Consider the following 12,880-nt stretch of genomic DNA (forward strand, 5'->3'; position numbering starts at 1 on the left):
AGGGATGCTCACTGCCTTGCGCCCCCCGCACAGCTCTCTGTCCTGTGCCACCCACAGCCCGGCAGCCACTGCCGGTGCTTCTGCCATTTGGGGTACTCGGGCTATTGTTCTGGACCCGCGACCGTACCGGCTCTAAGGGAGAAGCGGCCTTCCCCGCGCGGGCGGCAGTGCGGCGGGCCCGGACGGCCGGCTCAGCGCGGAGGGGGAGCTCGCAGACACCGGGAAAAGTTGCTCCGAGGGGCGGAGGCGGTGGGTGGTGGGCGGAGGCGGTGGGTGGGTGGGGGGGGCGATAGCCCTCCTATCTCCAAAGTCGAAAGTACTCGGCACAGTTAGCAGAACCCGGAGCCGAGGCAGCCGCGGCCGCCTCCTGCGCGCGGGTCTGCGCCTCCTCAGGGAGACGAGGCAACCAGCGCCAGCCTCGTCGCTGCCGCCTCCGCGCCGGGACGAGAGCGCCTAGGGGCTGGGCTAGGCGGCCGCACCCTGGACCCGCCGCAGGGAGGAGGAGCAGACCCCGGGCGCCAGCGCCCGCTTACACCCGGGAGCACCCACCACTCGCGCGGCACTCGGTGCTCTGTCATCGGTCCTCCACAGCCCCGTGCGCGCGGTCCTCGCCACACCGCTTTCCCATCGCCGACTCTCCTCTTCCTCCTCCTCCTCCCTCTTCCCTGCTTCCCACTCGCCTCTCGCCTGTCCCTCTGCTTCCTCCGCAGCCCTGCCGCTGTTGGGTCGCTCGGCTCACAGCGATTGATTGATTGATGTTTAATTTCCTGCCAGGCGGGGCCCCCCTCCCCCGTCAACCTCCCCAGCCCTCCTCCCCGCCCCCCACTCTCCTTCACTGCGGTGGACCAGTCTGGCTTGGGTTTAGATCTTTCCCCCCCAACCGCCATCCCGAAATAATCCAGAGACTTCCCCTACCCCCACCCCAAATTATTATTTTGAAGGCGCTAGATCTGGGGACGGAAAGGGGGAGGGGGAGAAATCGGAAACCGAGGACAACCCAAAAGGACTCACTTTGCCTGATGACTCAACGCAACTAATAATCATCTCCCTCTCAGTGTGTCTCTCTCTGCGGCTTGTCAGTGAGTCTGGCTCCGGCTGCTGGCGGCGGCGGCCTAAAGGGGAGAGGCTGGAGGTGACAGCTTGGGCGGCCGCCGCGTTTTCTCCCGCGCGCGGTCCCGGGTCTCTGCGCCTTCTCGGCTCTCGGTGGCACCGGCCCTACGGCTCCGGCCGCGCCTCCTGGCGAGTTAGCAGCCTAGCGAAGCGGCAGCCCCGGCCCGCCTCCGCTGCCTCCCAGTTCTCAGCCCTTTCTCTCCAGAACGGGTCTCCTTTCCGAAGGTGTGAAGGGCTTTTTCTGCCTCCTCTCTTCTCCCCTCCTCCGCCGTCCCCTCCCCCGCTCGCTCGGGTGCCCCTTTGGAGGAGCCCTCCTTTCCCTCCATTCCTCCTCCCCCTCCTTCTCCCACCCCCACCCCCCCAATCATCATCATCATAACAACCATCTCCGCACTAGAAGACACCCTGACCCAGGACCGAAAACGTTAGGACCTGGGGAAGAGGAAAGGGAAAGGAGTAAAGAGAAAGGAAGACTAGGAGAACACACTGCAAGGCAAAGCACCAGAAACTTTCCACCCTGGATTCTCTACTTTTGCTCCATGGACAGAGCCCCAGCCAGCCAAGTTACAGACAGACCGTGAGCAGTAAGTACGCAGGGCGAGGGCTCCCGCGCCGCGCTCGGGCGTTCGGGGAAACCCCGGGTCCGGCTCAGTTCCCTCCCCGAAGCTCTCACCCTCCGGGACGGCGGAGCCAGGGGCGTGCGGGCGGGATGTCTTCCCGCAGCCCTCTGGCTCCGTCCCTTCGTCGCTCGCATCTCCTCTCTCACGTCCCCTCTGCCACCCCAACCTTGTCTTCTCGAGCCGTGGCGACGCGGCTTCTCCCGCGGGGAGAGCGCCTTAGAGGATTCCCAGTGCACTTTGTTGTGCCGGGCTCCTGCTTCTCCGGGATGCCAGTGACAGAGTGAGTGCAGTTTCATCAGGTGTTTACCCCTCTTCCACCGCCCCCCAGAAATCCAGGGGCGCTGAGAGCTGCGGGTTCCGCGAGGAGAGTGCTGCCAGCCAAGCGACCCAGAGGAAAACTTTTTGGAGAGGTTTTTTAAATTGGGGTTGATGAAGGCTACTCCTGCGACTAATAATTTAAGTGCTTAAAAAAAAAAAGAACCTTTGGTGTTTTATACTGAAGAGCTTTAAAAAATAACAGGATCGGATGAAAATAAAGTTCCAAAAATATAAACAATTGTAGCCCCCGCCCTTGTGATAAAGGTTATTCTGGAGGTTATTCCGACGAATACCTCCAAGTGTTTCTGGAAGCTTATTACTGTGGGATTAGGGTTGATTTTATGCAAAGTATGTTTGTGCCTCAAGACTGGCTCGGTAAAGGTAAACCGAGGATTCCAGGGTAAAACGCGGCGATTCAAGGGGTCCCTTTGCCAGGCCTTTGGTTCCTGCCCGGCCGTTAGCCGCGCATTCATCCTGTGGTTCATTTGGTTTCATGTGGATTTGTGTACATCCCCCACTCCCTCCTTGAGTCGATGAGATGTCTTTTTATGAAGTTCACTTCTTCCACAACCCTGACCCCCAGACAGTGAAGCTGTCGCACCTGGGAACAGTTTATGCCAGCCCTGTTTCAATGGACCGGCCACTTCTGGGCGTCCCTGGGTGCGGGCCCCGATGTTGTCACTGAGGGCTAATTCCTGGGGAGCAGTGACGGGGCAGAGTCTCCGCACTCTGCGCCCTGGGCTGCCTGGGGGCCGGCTTCCCGGCTCGGGCCCCTTGGGCAGCGTGGGAGGAAGTTTGTGTGGCTGTGGAGCGTCGCTCTGCCACTGGCCTGAACGTCTATCACGTGTGTGAGCGGTTTTCCCTCTTTTTTTCTTCCCTCCCCTTTCCCTCCCCCCCCGCCCCCTCCCTAGGTCCCTGCGCGTTTTATTGCGACCTGCCGGTGGGAACTTTGTCTCCGAGTCGGAGCAGCATGGAGCGGCGGAGCGAGAGCCCGTGTCTGCGGGACAGCCCCGACCGGCGCAGCGGCAGCCCCGACGTCAAGGGGCCTCCCCCGGTGAAGGTGGCCCGGCTGGAGCAGAACGGCAGCCCCATGGGAGCCCGCGGGAGGCCCAACGGCGCCGTGGCCAAGGCCGTGGGAGGTAACAGCCCCGAGCAAGGAGGCGCGCGCAGCCCGCGGCCCGGTGATAATGGCCTGGGTGTCAGGGTTCAGGTTGATTAGGCTCGTTCGCGGTGTAGGATTACAGGAAGTGAATTCCAGGTTGCCAAATAATGCCCCCGTCGCCTCTCTTCTGCAACTGGTAGCTTCATCTCAAGTTAAAACAAGAAAGTGGTTTACCCAGAGGGTGGCATTTTTTGGGCACTTTGCCACTGTGTGCTGAGGTGTTGGCAGGTTTATGTCACAGCCAGCTAACTGTTTCTAGATTTTCCTAGAGAGCTTTTTAGTGATTTAACTCTTTTGCCTTGCCTCAGAGTATCTGTTGTAGGGATGAAGTTCAGGTGCATTCGCTTTTGTGGACTAGCCTTCAATGCTCCGTCTAGCACAGGAGCAAGAAGGGTGTTACCTTGTATGTATTTAGGATAGTGCTTTGAGACAAATGTGTAACAACTGGGGATATTTCCTGCCACATTTCAAGTGTGAAATAAAGAATCATGAATCTATCAGGCCCTTAGAGGCTTTAATGTTTCCTATAAAATTTAAGGTTATATGCCTTTGTAACTTTGTTAGGCATTATAACACAACAGGGAAAATAGCGTAGTAGCCTTATTGGCTACATGCTGTTTTCTTTTCCAAGAAGTTAATATTATTCAAAGATAGTCTTTTGTAGTTTTTATTACTTAAACAACCTCTTTTAAAAAGTGGTCAGGAAAAGTAATTTTAGAAAAGGAAGATATGCAAGAAATTTAAACATTTTTCAATTATTTTGAGGTTTCTATGCCGTTTGCTAGTTGTTTTTAAAGAAAATACATACTGCTACACAGTGTGCAGTTTTTGTTTGGGATAAATCACTAGTTTAACTTTTTTGCTTCTAGAGTTTTGTTTACGTCCTAAATTTTTCAGCAGTAGCCTATTTAATATAATTCTTTATGTTAACCTGCCCGTAATGGTACAAAACCCTGGCAAAACTTACCGATAAGCTCCAATCGCCATGTTCTAAATTGCCATAGTATATATTTCGAAGTAAATACTTAGCATGTTCACTCCCTTATAAAGAGTTAAATACAGGCATTTTATAAGTAACACATTTATTTTTACTTAGTTTGCTATTACTGTCTTCATGATAGACATTCAGGATGATTTGCTTTAGTTCCTTGTATTAATCATCTCCCTTGAGAAGCGCATATTGTCACAGTTTTTAAAGCTTTAAAAAATTATTTGGCTATAGATTGTGAAAACCTTCCATTTTTAGGGGATTGAAGACATACTTTAGTGAAGCAAAAGAAAACTTGATAGTTCTGTGATCCACTTTTTAAAAGTACTATTTACTAATGTGCTGTCTTCAGACTGGAGCGATAACTTTAGACTTTTTGTATCCTCCTCTAATATATGCATGTGAAATAGAAAAATATACAATGAATATGGGGGACTAAATGTGAGATGAAATGTGGTGATAATGTTTGATAAAAAAAAAAAAAAACTTTTAGAAATCCTTAGAGAGATGTGTTCTTAAAGTGGCCTTAGGCATAAAGAACTTAGACTTGAAATTTAGATTTTTTTTCTTAAGACATAATAAAATTCACTAAATTGAGAGAAGTTTCTAAATATTTTAGAATATAATTGTTAACAATCATACTTCCCAAAACAAGTTTTATTTATTTATATTATACTGAACTATGAAAGAAACTACCTAGTTTTATTGACCAGGGCTACCTTTAGTGTAAGAGAGTAGTTGCTTTTCGTATTTTCTAAGACTATAGTTCACATTTGACCACTTATTTTAAATTTGATATAAACTAAAATTATTAAGTCTTGGTGATGGATAATAGATTTGTTTCAACAAACTACTTTTGTCACTTTTTCTGAGATTTAACTTCATTTAGTAACAGCAAGGGTCTTACTGTTTCCCAAACTGAAAATAAAGATGGCATTATTTTGTCTCAGCAATTACCATTCATTTCATAATACTTAATAGTAAAGTGGTTAAAATAGTTCATATATAGTGGATTTTTAAAGATTTTTTAAAAGAAATATTTTTATATAGCATAATACACTGGAAATATTTTAACTTAGAAAGCTTTAAAATGTAACAAAATTTAGAACAGAATTTTGGTAAGACAAAGTTTTCTTACCAAATGTTAATGATTACATTGGGGACTTAAGTTTAGATACAGTAGTTTCTAAATGTACTTTGAAAAGTTAATAATTTCACTTTCTTATAACTTAATAACACAAATTTGAGAAAAGCACACCTTTTAAAAATGTACATTCTAAGTTTAAAAATTGTTTAAAATATATTTCTAGTTGGCAGTTCTTCATACTTGAAAATCTCTTTTTGGTGGGGAATAAGTAGATTATATTTCTATCACCCTACCTTCTTTTGTTTAAAGTTTATTTATGAAACAGTATAATAAGCATAGACAACTACAAAAATATTGTAGTGTTGCATCTTTCATTACCATTTTTAGATATGTTTTAGTCTTAATATTGAAAAGGTTACTATAATATCGATTATAATAATATGTTTGAAAAAATAGAGCTAAAAATTTGGGAGGATGAATTTGTTAATCTTTAGAAGTTTTTAGGGGGACCTCCCCCCTAAACATAGCAGAAATCATTAAGTTAATTGGTTGCTAAATAGAATGGCAATTTATCTTATTGCTTTTGATAAAGTGAGTGGAATAAATGTTTCTGAATGCATTGGTTGCAACAGCAATTTTTTTTCTGTTATTCTACTTTTTTAGGGAGAGAGTCTGCTTTATTGCAGTGTCTGGATTTAACTACTTGAGGTGGTAGATACACTATCACAGTCGTCAAGGTTGTGTTTTAATAGGGAACTTAAAAGTTAGTGCATTGTTTACAATGTGGTTACTTTTAGAAGACTATAAGAAAGAGGTCAGTTTTGCTTTGTCTTTCCAACACTTTTTAGGATGTTTTTACTCTTATCTAAGCAGTATTTTAAAGCATGTATGTAATAAAATATAAGTGCTCAGATGTGTATGACAGTCAGCTTTTATAGAAGGTCCTTAGGAAAAAAGAAAGGCTAATATCTCTTTAAAAAACATATGAAGACTGGGAGAGAGTTTAGAGCAAGCAAGAGCACTGTGGTGTTGACAGCTTTATATCCCTGCTGGGTAACATTCACTTACTAGAATTGGCGTCCCTTGTCAGCTAGTAATTCACTCCATAAGGATTTTGAAAAAGGATGATTAATGGTGGGGAAATTTATATTTGTGAAATTGGTGATTAAAACTTACAGATCTATTTGAAGATTTAGAAAAAGAAAAGATTATTAAGGATGACGAAAATAAGAATCAGATGATCCTTTTTACCACCATTAGTGTAAGTGCCTAAAATGTTCTGCTGTATGTACTGCTCCAGCCACACAACCTACAGCACAAAATCGAAGCGATGCCAATCAAGTTTCCAGAGGAAGCAAGACATTCTGCTTCCCTCCTGGACTGCTGAAAGTCACTGGCCAGTTGTACTTTAACAGCAGTAAATTATTGTGTTTCATTCATTGTTAACAGAAGCAGTTTCATTTTTTAATGTTTGGTTTAACGAAGAACTTTCAGACAGCTTTATTTAAACTGAATGATCAGTGCTTGAGTATACCAGATGGTGTATTTGCTGATAGGAGGCATTAAACGTCAGACATCTTTTGGATATTTTTCATTTTCTTGTGAATTTTGATGATTTTATTGGTGATAAATATTCTAGATTTTAGAGGAAAATGTTTAAGTGCTAAGAATATCTCTTATAGATGCTTGCTTTTGGAGGGGGAGGAAGAATTAGTTTTTCAAATAATTTAATTTTGTTAAAGAGTCATCTGTTGAGATTATCTTATGAATAGTTGGCTTGAAGTAGAACCATTCTTGTTGCTCTCAGGGAGCCCTTTCAAGTATGTAACTGCCTTGTTGCAAAGAGAAAAAATTATTATTCAATACACACTGATGTATTCACATAGGAAAGCAAATGCGATCATGATTGTTGGGCAGGGCCTCATTTAGAGCTGAACATTGTCTACAACAACAGTTAGTCTAATTGTCTACATGTCCATTGAAAGTAAAAGAAATACAGTTCAGGTTAGGCGTAGTCACTATGTTAGCAGTTGTTGAAAGACATTTTCCTTTTTGAAAGGAGTGCAGATATGTAAGAGTATAGATATTGACATGTTGAAATGTATTAATAAATACTCAGAAATTTAGAAACATATTGTCAACATGGGAAAAAGTGGAGAAAATGTTAAATTCATTTTATCCAAGGATAAACACCATTATGCTTGTAGGGAGGACTCATGTAATTACTCCAAAAGAGAAAAGATTGTATTTCCTTCTTCCACTCCACTTTTTTTTAAAAAAGGTTTAAGATCTTTTAAATAGAATGAACTTAGGCTTTGGGGTCATCCAACAATCTAGCATGTCCTCTGTAGTTTTGCTGAGGTAGAAAAATAGCCCTTCTTTAAAGTGTTTTTAGTCCTTGGTCTGTTATTAAAATAAAGATATACTTGGTCAAAAAAATATATGCAATGGAACATACACATTAAACAGAACATAGGGTATCCACCCCTCAAAGTCCTGAGCATAATTTGATGTTTCAAGCAATTTTGGAAGCCTTATGTTCCATCAGCAGAAACCCACTGACCATTATATATTCAACATCATCTGCAGTGAAATGTGTGTGTATGTGTGTGCGTGTTGGAACTATACAGATGTCCCTTAAGGCATCCTCTTTTTTAGCCCCCATAGAAAACAAACAGCATCACCCTTTCCGGTGACTGTGACGAGCAGAATCATTCTCTACATCTAAGGTGTCCTGTGCTAAGTTTTCTTTCCTTTTTTTTAATATATCTGTAGGGAGGGAAACGGACCTACCATCATTTATTAGATGATGAATAATATGAACGAGTTATTTTAAGAACATGGAAATCAATTTTATTCCAGGGAAGTCACAGTAATTATGTGGTGTATCTGGCAAGGTATATTTGGTAAGCAGATAATTTAAAACCTTCATTTTTTTTTGGTAAAGAATTTAGTGTAGAAAGAGTTTATATGCATATATCAAAAAATAACCATGAAATTAATAGGACCAGATGAATTCCAAATTGCATTATTTTCTTTGCTCTTTTTAGAGACTTTAGTTTTCTGTTGAGATGAAAATGACCTATTACCTGACCATTAAAAAAGTTCCTTATAACTAATAAGTTATACATCCATACATACAGTATGTACATAGTTTGTTATATTTCAGGAAGCCAAACTTTATCCTACATAGCATATAAATTAAAAAAAAATCCTTTATATTTTTTTATCTAATAAGTAGTATTTTTTTAACCTATATAACTAATGTGTGGCAACATTGTAGTTTTTACTATCTTCCTTACATGAATGCTGAGATACAATGGCATTTTTGGAACATATTTAAAGATGAAGCATTTGACAAAAGTTGTATGTGTAACAGTTTGTCAGTGAAAAGTGACAAGTGGGAAATGACAAATGAAATGTTGGCATCATCACTCTTTATTTTGATAAAAATGTCTCAATTTGCAGTGATATAATACTGTTTCATATTATTTCATGAGTTGTGCGAGATGCATAAGGGAAATTTAGATTTTGTGAACGGAAAATTAGCAGCCCAAGCTCTCTTTTCAGAAGCTTTGGCAGCAAGTTTCTCCTCCCCCAACTCCCAAGAATAAGAACAGCAGTGAAATGTTGGATCTAACCCATACATTTTAACTCATTATTTTTTGAGGAAGGAAGGAAGGAAAGAAGGAAGGAAGGAAGGACAGAGGGAAGGACGGAGGGATGGGGAAGGGGAGGGAAGGGAAAGGAAAGGAAAGGAAAGGAAAGGAAAGGAAAGGAAAGGAAAGGAAAGGAAAGGAAAGGGAGAAAGAAAACTGAAAATGGCTTCAAGTAGGAGACCTTTATGCTTAGTTGGAAAAACAGAGAGTTTGTCTTTTAGTTTTCATTCTTTTCTTTATAGCAGTTTTAAAATGAATGATTTCCCTCTGCTGACTTTGATTATATGGAACCTTTCTCACTTCCAATCACTGCTGCTCTTCAGCATTAATTTAGGGTGCCAGTAAGGAGAGCTGAGCGTTCCTTTTACCTTAAAGTGCAATAGAGATTTGAAAATGTCTATGTGTTAAAAATGGATTTTTATATACAAAAGATTCATCATCCTACTACTTACGGGTAATATGATAGATATTTCAAAGTCGAAGTAGCCGGCCCTGAGTGGACCTGAGGTATGAGTTAAAACAAAAGCCAGTTGAAGACTTACAGATTTCCAAAAAAAGCACAGATGTAGCCTCTGTAGTGTGTTATTTTCCATTTCCTGAAGTCACATTGCTTCCCTTATTGTGAGTGATCAACCAAACACTTTTGGTTTTCTTCTTTATTTTCTTCTTTTCTTTCCTCTTTTCGTCTTTTACGTGAAACAAGCCTCACAAGCTCTTCATGCCACACGATGCTTATGTGAAAAATGTTCCATGGTGGAGTTTTCAAAATCATGGAACTCTATATCATTTTTTTTTGTTGTTGTTTTCAATGTACAGAATTGTTTTGCTGCTTAGTAGTGAGGGACTCAAAAATTGTGATAAAGTCAGTATAATTAAATGGCAGTGAAAGGCTGCATCAGAAATGATCATCTACAACTTGTGTCTTTTGTTCCTCATTTGGATAGTTTTACTTATTCCATATTTTTAATAATCTAGGGAAAAATGACTTGAAATGGAGTAAATGTGCCTTAGATGTATTATTATAGCAGTTGGTTTTATGGCATATATTTTTTCCATTTTTAGTGATGTGGAGAACATAATATGAAAGTTACTAGTTTGACAAATGCTTAAAATGAAAAAGCATTAATAGAAATTTCAAGAATTTGAATCTTGAAATAAAGTTACCCACAAATTATGCCAGTCTTACAGTGTAGTAAGAATAATCTTTATTTGTGGTTATTACAACTTAAGATAATGACATTCTGGGGGAAGTACTAGATTTCAGTTATAGTTGCTACCGGTATTATTACTATTTGCTTGTGTGTAAGGCAGATTTGGTTCTGCCCTTAACTAGTGGCACTGCCATTGGAATGGAGTTATATCTTACCATAGCGGGTGATTAAGCTGCAGCATAACCCAACAACAAAGATCAAACAGGCAAGGGGAAACACTGCAAGCTGCCACTTATGAAAAGAGACACATTTCACATCTGACTCTTTGGTGTCCACCGTATCTGTCCACTGATGGTTACACAGTTACTGAAATGTGCATTGGAGCTCAGTGACATTCTTTGTTTTGTTGAGGATTTGCACAGGTATGAAAAAAATTAATAGGGACTTTAGTCAGAACAAATGTTTTTCAAAGCACCAAGAGCTGACAGAGGTGATTTATATTTTTTATAGAAACAATTTGAATTTCATTGCATTAAACACAGATATCTTTTTCTTTCTTTTTAAAAATACCCTTGACTTGTTTTTGTATGTGGCTGGAAACTAAGTGTGTCAGTTTTTTTAATAACTGAGTAAGATTGGTTTTCAAAATTTCTTTATTATTCCCTCTATAAAATAACGTACTTTTATTGCATTGATGTTCTAATTATTTATTCATGTAAGGAAAGGCAAAATTGATAGCTTAGTAGGAAAATGCGTTCATATCAAAACTCTTCAAATAGCAGTCTTCTCAAAACACTTTTTTTTTTTTTTTTTGGTTAACAGAACAAGAACTTTTCTTTGTCATAATCCAAAGATGCTAAGAGAGCAGCATGATAAATGTCTCTTTAAGTGTCGTTGTAAAAGAAAATGACTTGCTTTCTGAGGCAGTGGAGAGTTTATGTTGTTTTGGACCCATTTCCCAAGCAGTGATCGAAAACAGATTACAATAACAATTATATAGTCAGAAGATGCAATATCCATTTCTGTTTTAATTGAGTGAAAGAATAATAAAAACATCATTAAGAAAAATGAGGTGGACCTGTCACACAATGTACACATTTTTAGCCTTGAAGAAGATGCAGAATAACTGAAGTGCTGTTCACTTACTTTATTTTGTTTATTAGCTGAAATCTGTTTTGGGGAAGGACCACTTGGTTCTTGCTCCTCCCTGGGAAATTCAGAGAGGAGCCCTTGGGACGTGGTTCCTGGGGGGGCATTAAAAGTACTCATTGATTTTGCCTTCACATACCGTTTGAGAAGGAATATTACATTTTCTTATGTTCTACCTGAGGTGTAACTACCTCCTTTTTTTTTTTTTTTTAAACCTGTGTAAATGGATGTCAGAAGTAATGAATGTTCCTCTTGTTGTAGAGCCCTGCCAAGCAAAGGGTTAGGCGTGGTCCCCCGCCTGCTGTTCTTCCTTCTCTGGAAGTCATAGCCAGGCTGGGGGAGGGAGAGAGTGGAAGGTGAATAATGAGCACCCTTATTTCTTCTTGGAACACATGGGGTTGTGGGGGACCCCACATTTTCCTGTGTTCATATCACCTGACATTCACTCAGGTGACGAAGACGGTCGCCTGAGATGCGTACGCTCTGGCCTCCATCTGCAATCGCTGGAACCATTAAATCGATAATCCTTCACATTGCTGAGGCTCCAGCCCTCCTCATTCCCCAGAGTGGAGCTTTCAGCAACTTGGAGACAGCCGGCTGGCAGCAGCCAAAATCAGTGGCTAGTGTTCTTTTACTCTAGGCTGTATTTCTTACTCTATGCATAGAAGCCGTGAGCTCCTGGAAACTTGGGTGATGACAGTGGAGTGAGCCCAGATAGTGGAGTTAACCTCTGCTCATTGTGGGGTTACTGAAACCGCACATAACGCTGGCTCGCAGAGCAGCAGGAGCCCAGAGTCTGTAGACAGTTATTGGAGAATATTTCTATCATCTGTAGCTGAGAGTTGTCTTGGGGTCAATATTCAGAAACCTTTCTGAGGGTGGCAGAATGAAAGGAATAAGATAGGCAGTAAACCCTTCATGGTTGAGGTCTCATAATCCCAAACTGTCCCAAGCATAATCTGCTTCAGGGTGGAATGTATATCAAACGGCTCAAAAGACTTTAAAAAAATTTAGTTCAGAGAGTCCAGTTAATAGTGCTTTCATTAAAATACTTTTGTCAGCAAAGCGTTTTCAGTTTTAACATTTACATAACCTAACAGCGTTGACGAATGCCACGAGCTTTAAGGGTCTTTTAGTGGTTCTGTTTTTTCTGGACTTTATAATTTAAACCTAAACATTAATTCTGGGTGGAACTTGGCATAATGTCTTCTTGCCTTGGAGGGAATTTTTGCTGTACAATAAAAAAGTATTTTTTTTCATACAGTCACCTTCTCCATGTCTCCCCTCCTCCAAGTAAATAGCAGTTAAGTAGTCAAGGTTTTAAAAGAGCTTATTTAATTTAAAAAAAAGGAGTGGCTATTTTAGGCGAAATTACCAATTTTCCATTAGTTCATATTGTGTCCTAATGCTTTTGATATTAACAAGAATGATCTGTGAGGCTGATAATGAGATGAAATTATTTTTCCTCTCTCTGTCTCTGTCTTTGTCATATACTAAAGTCACATGGTAAAATTTTATGTGAAATTATATTTGATAGCCTTTGAAACTTATAAATCAGTTACTTGTCTTCTATATTAGTAGCTGAGAGACATACAATTTTTTTATTTTACGTCATCTGAAATTGTAACATTGACTA

At 41.3% G+C, this 12,880-nt stretch overlaps 1 protein-coding gene across 1 annotated transcript in view; it reads left to right on the top strand.

Annotated features, from left to right (window-relative positions):
• Positions 1-3,003: 3,003 nt before the first annotated feature.
• Positions 3,004-12,880, top strand: part of SATB2 (SATB homeobox 2) — a 170,629-nt gene continuing 160,752 nt past the window's right edge. Inside the window, exon 1 of the mRNA XM_054585878.1 lies at positions 3,004-3,187. Coding sequence (XP_054441853.1) covers positions 3,019-3,187 — 169 coding nt within the window. The 5' untranslated portion in view covers positions 3,004-3,018. The remainder of the gene's footprint in view (positions 3,188-12,880) is intronic.

Source organism: Pteronotus mesoamericanus, unplaced genomic scaffold (assembly GCF_021234165.1).
Source record: "Pteronotus mesoamericanus isolate MK-2021 breed Mesoamerican mustached bat unplaced genomic scaffold, CSHL_Meso_final contig_90, whole genome shotgun sequence".
Lineage (NCBI taxonomy): Eukaryota > Metazoa > Chordata > Mammalia > Chiroptera > Mormoopidae > Pteronotus > Pteronotus mesoamericanus.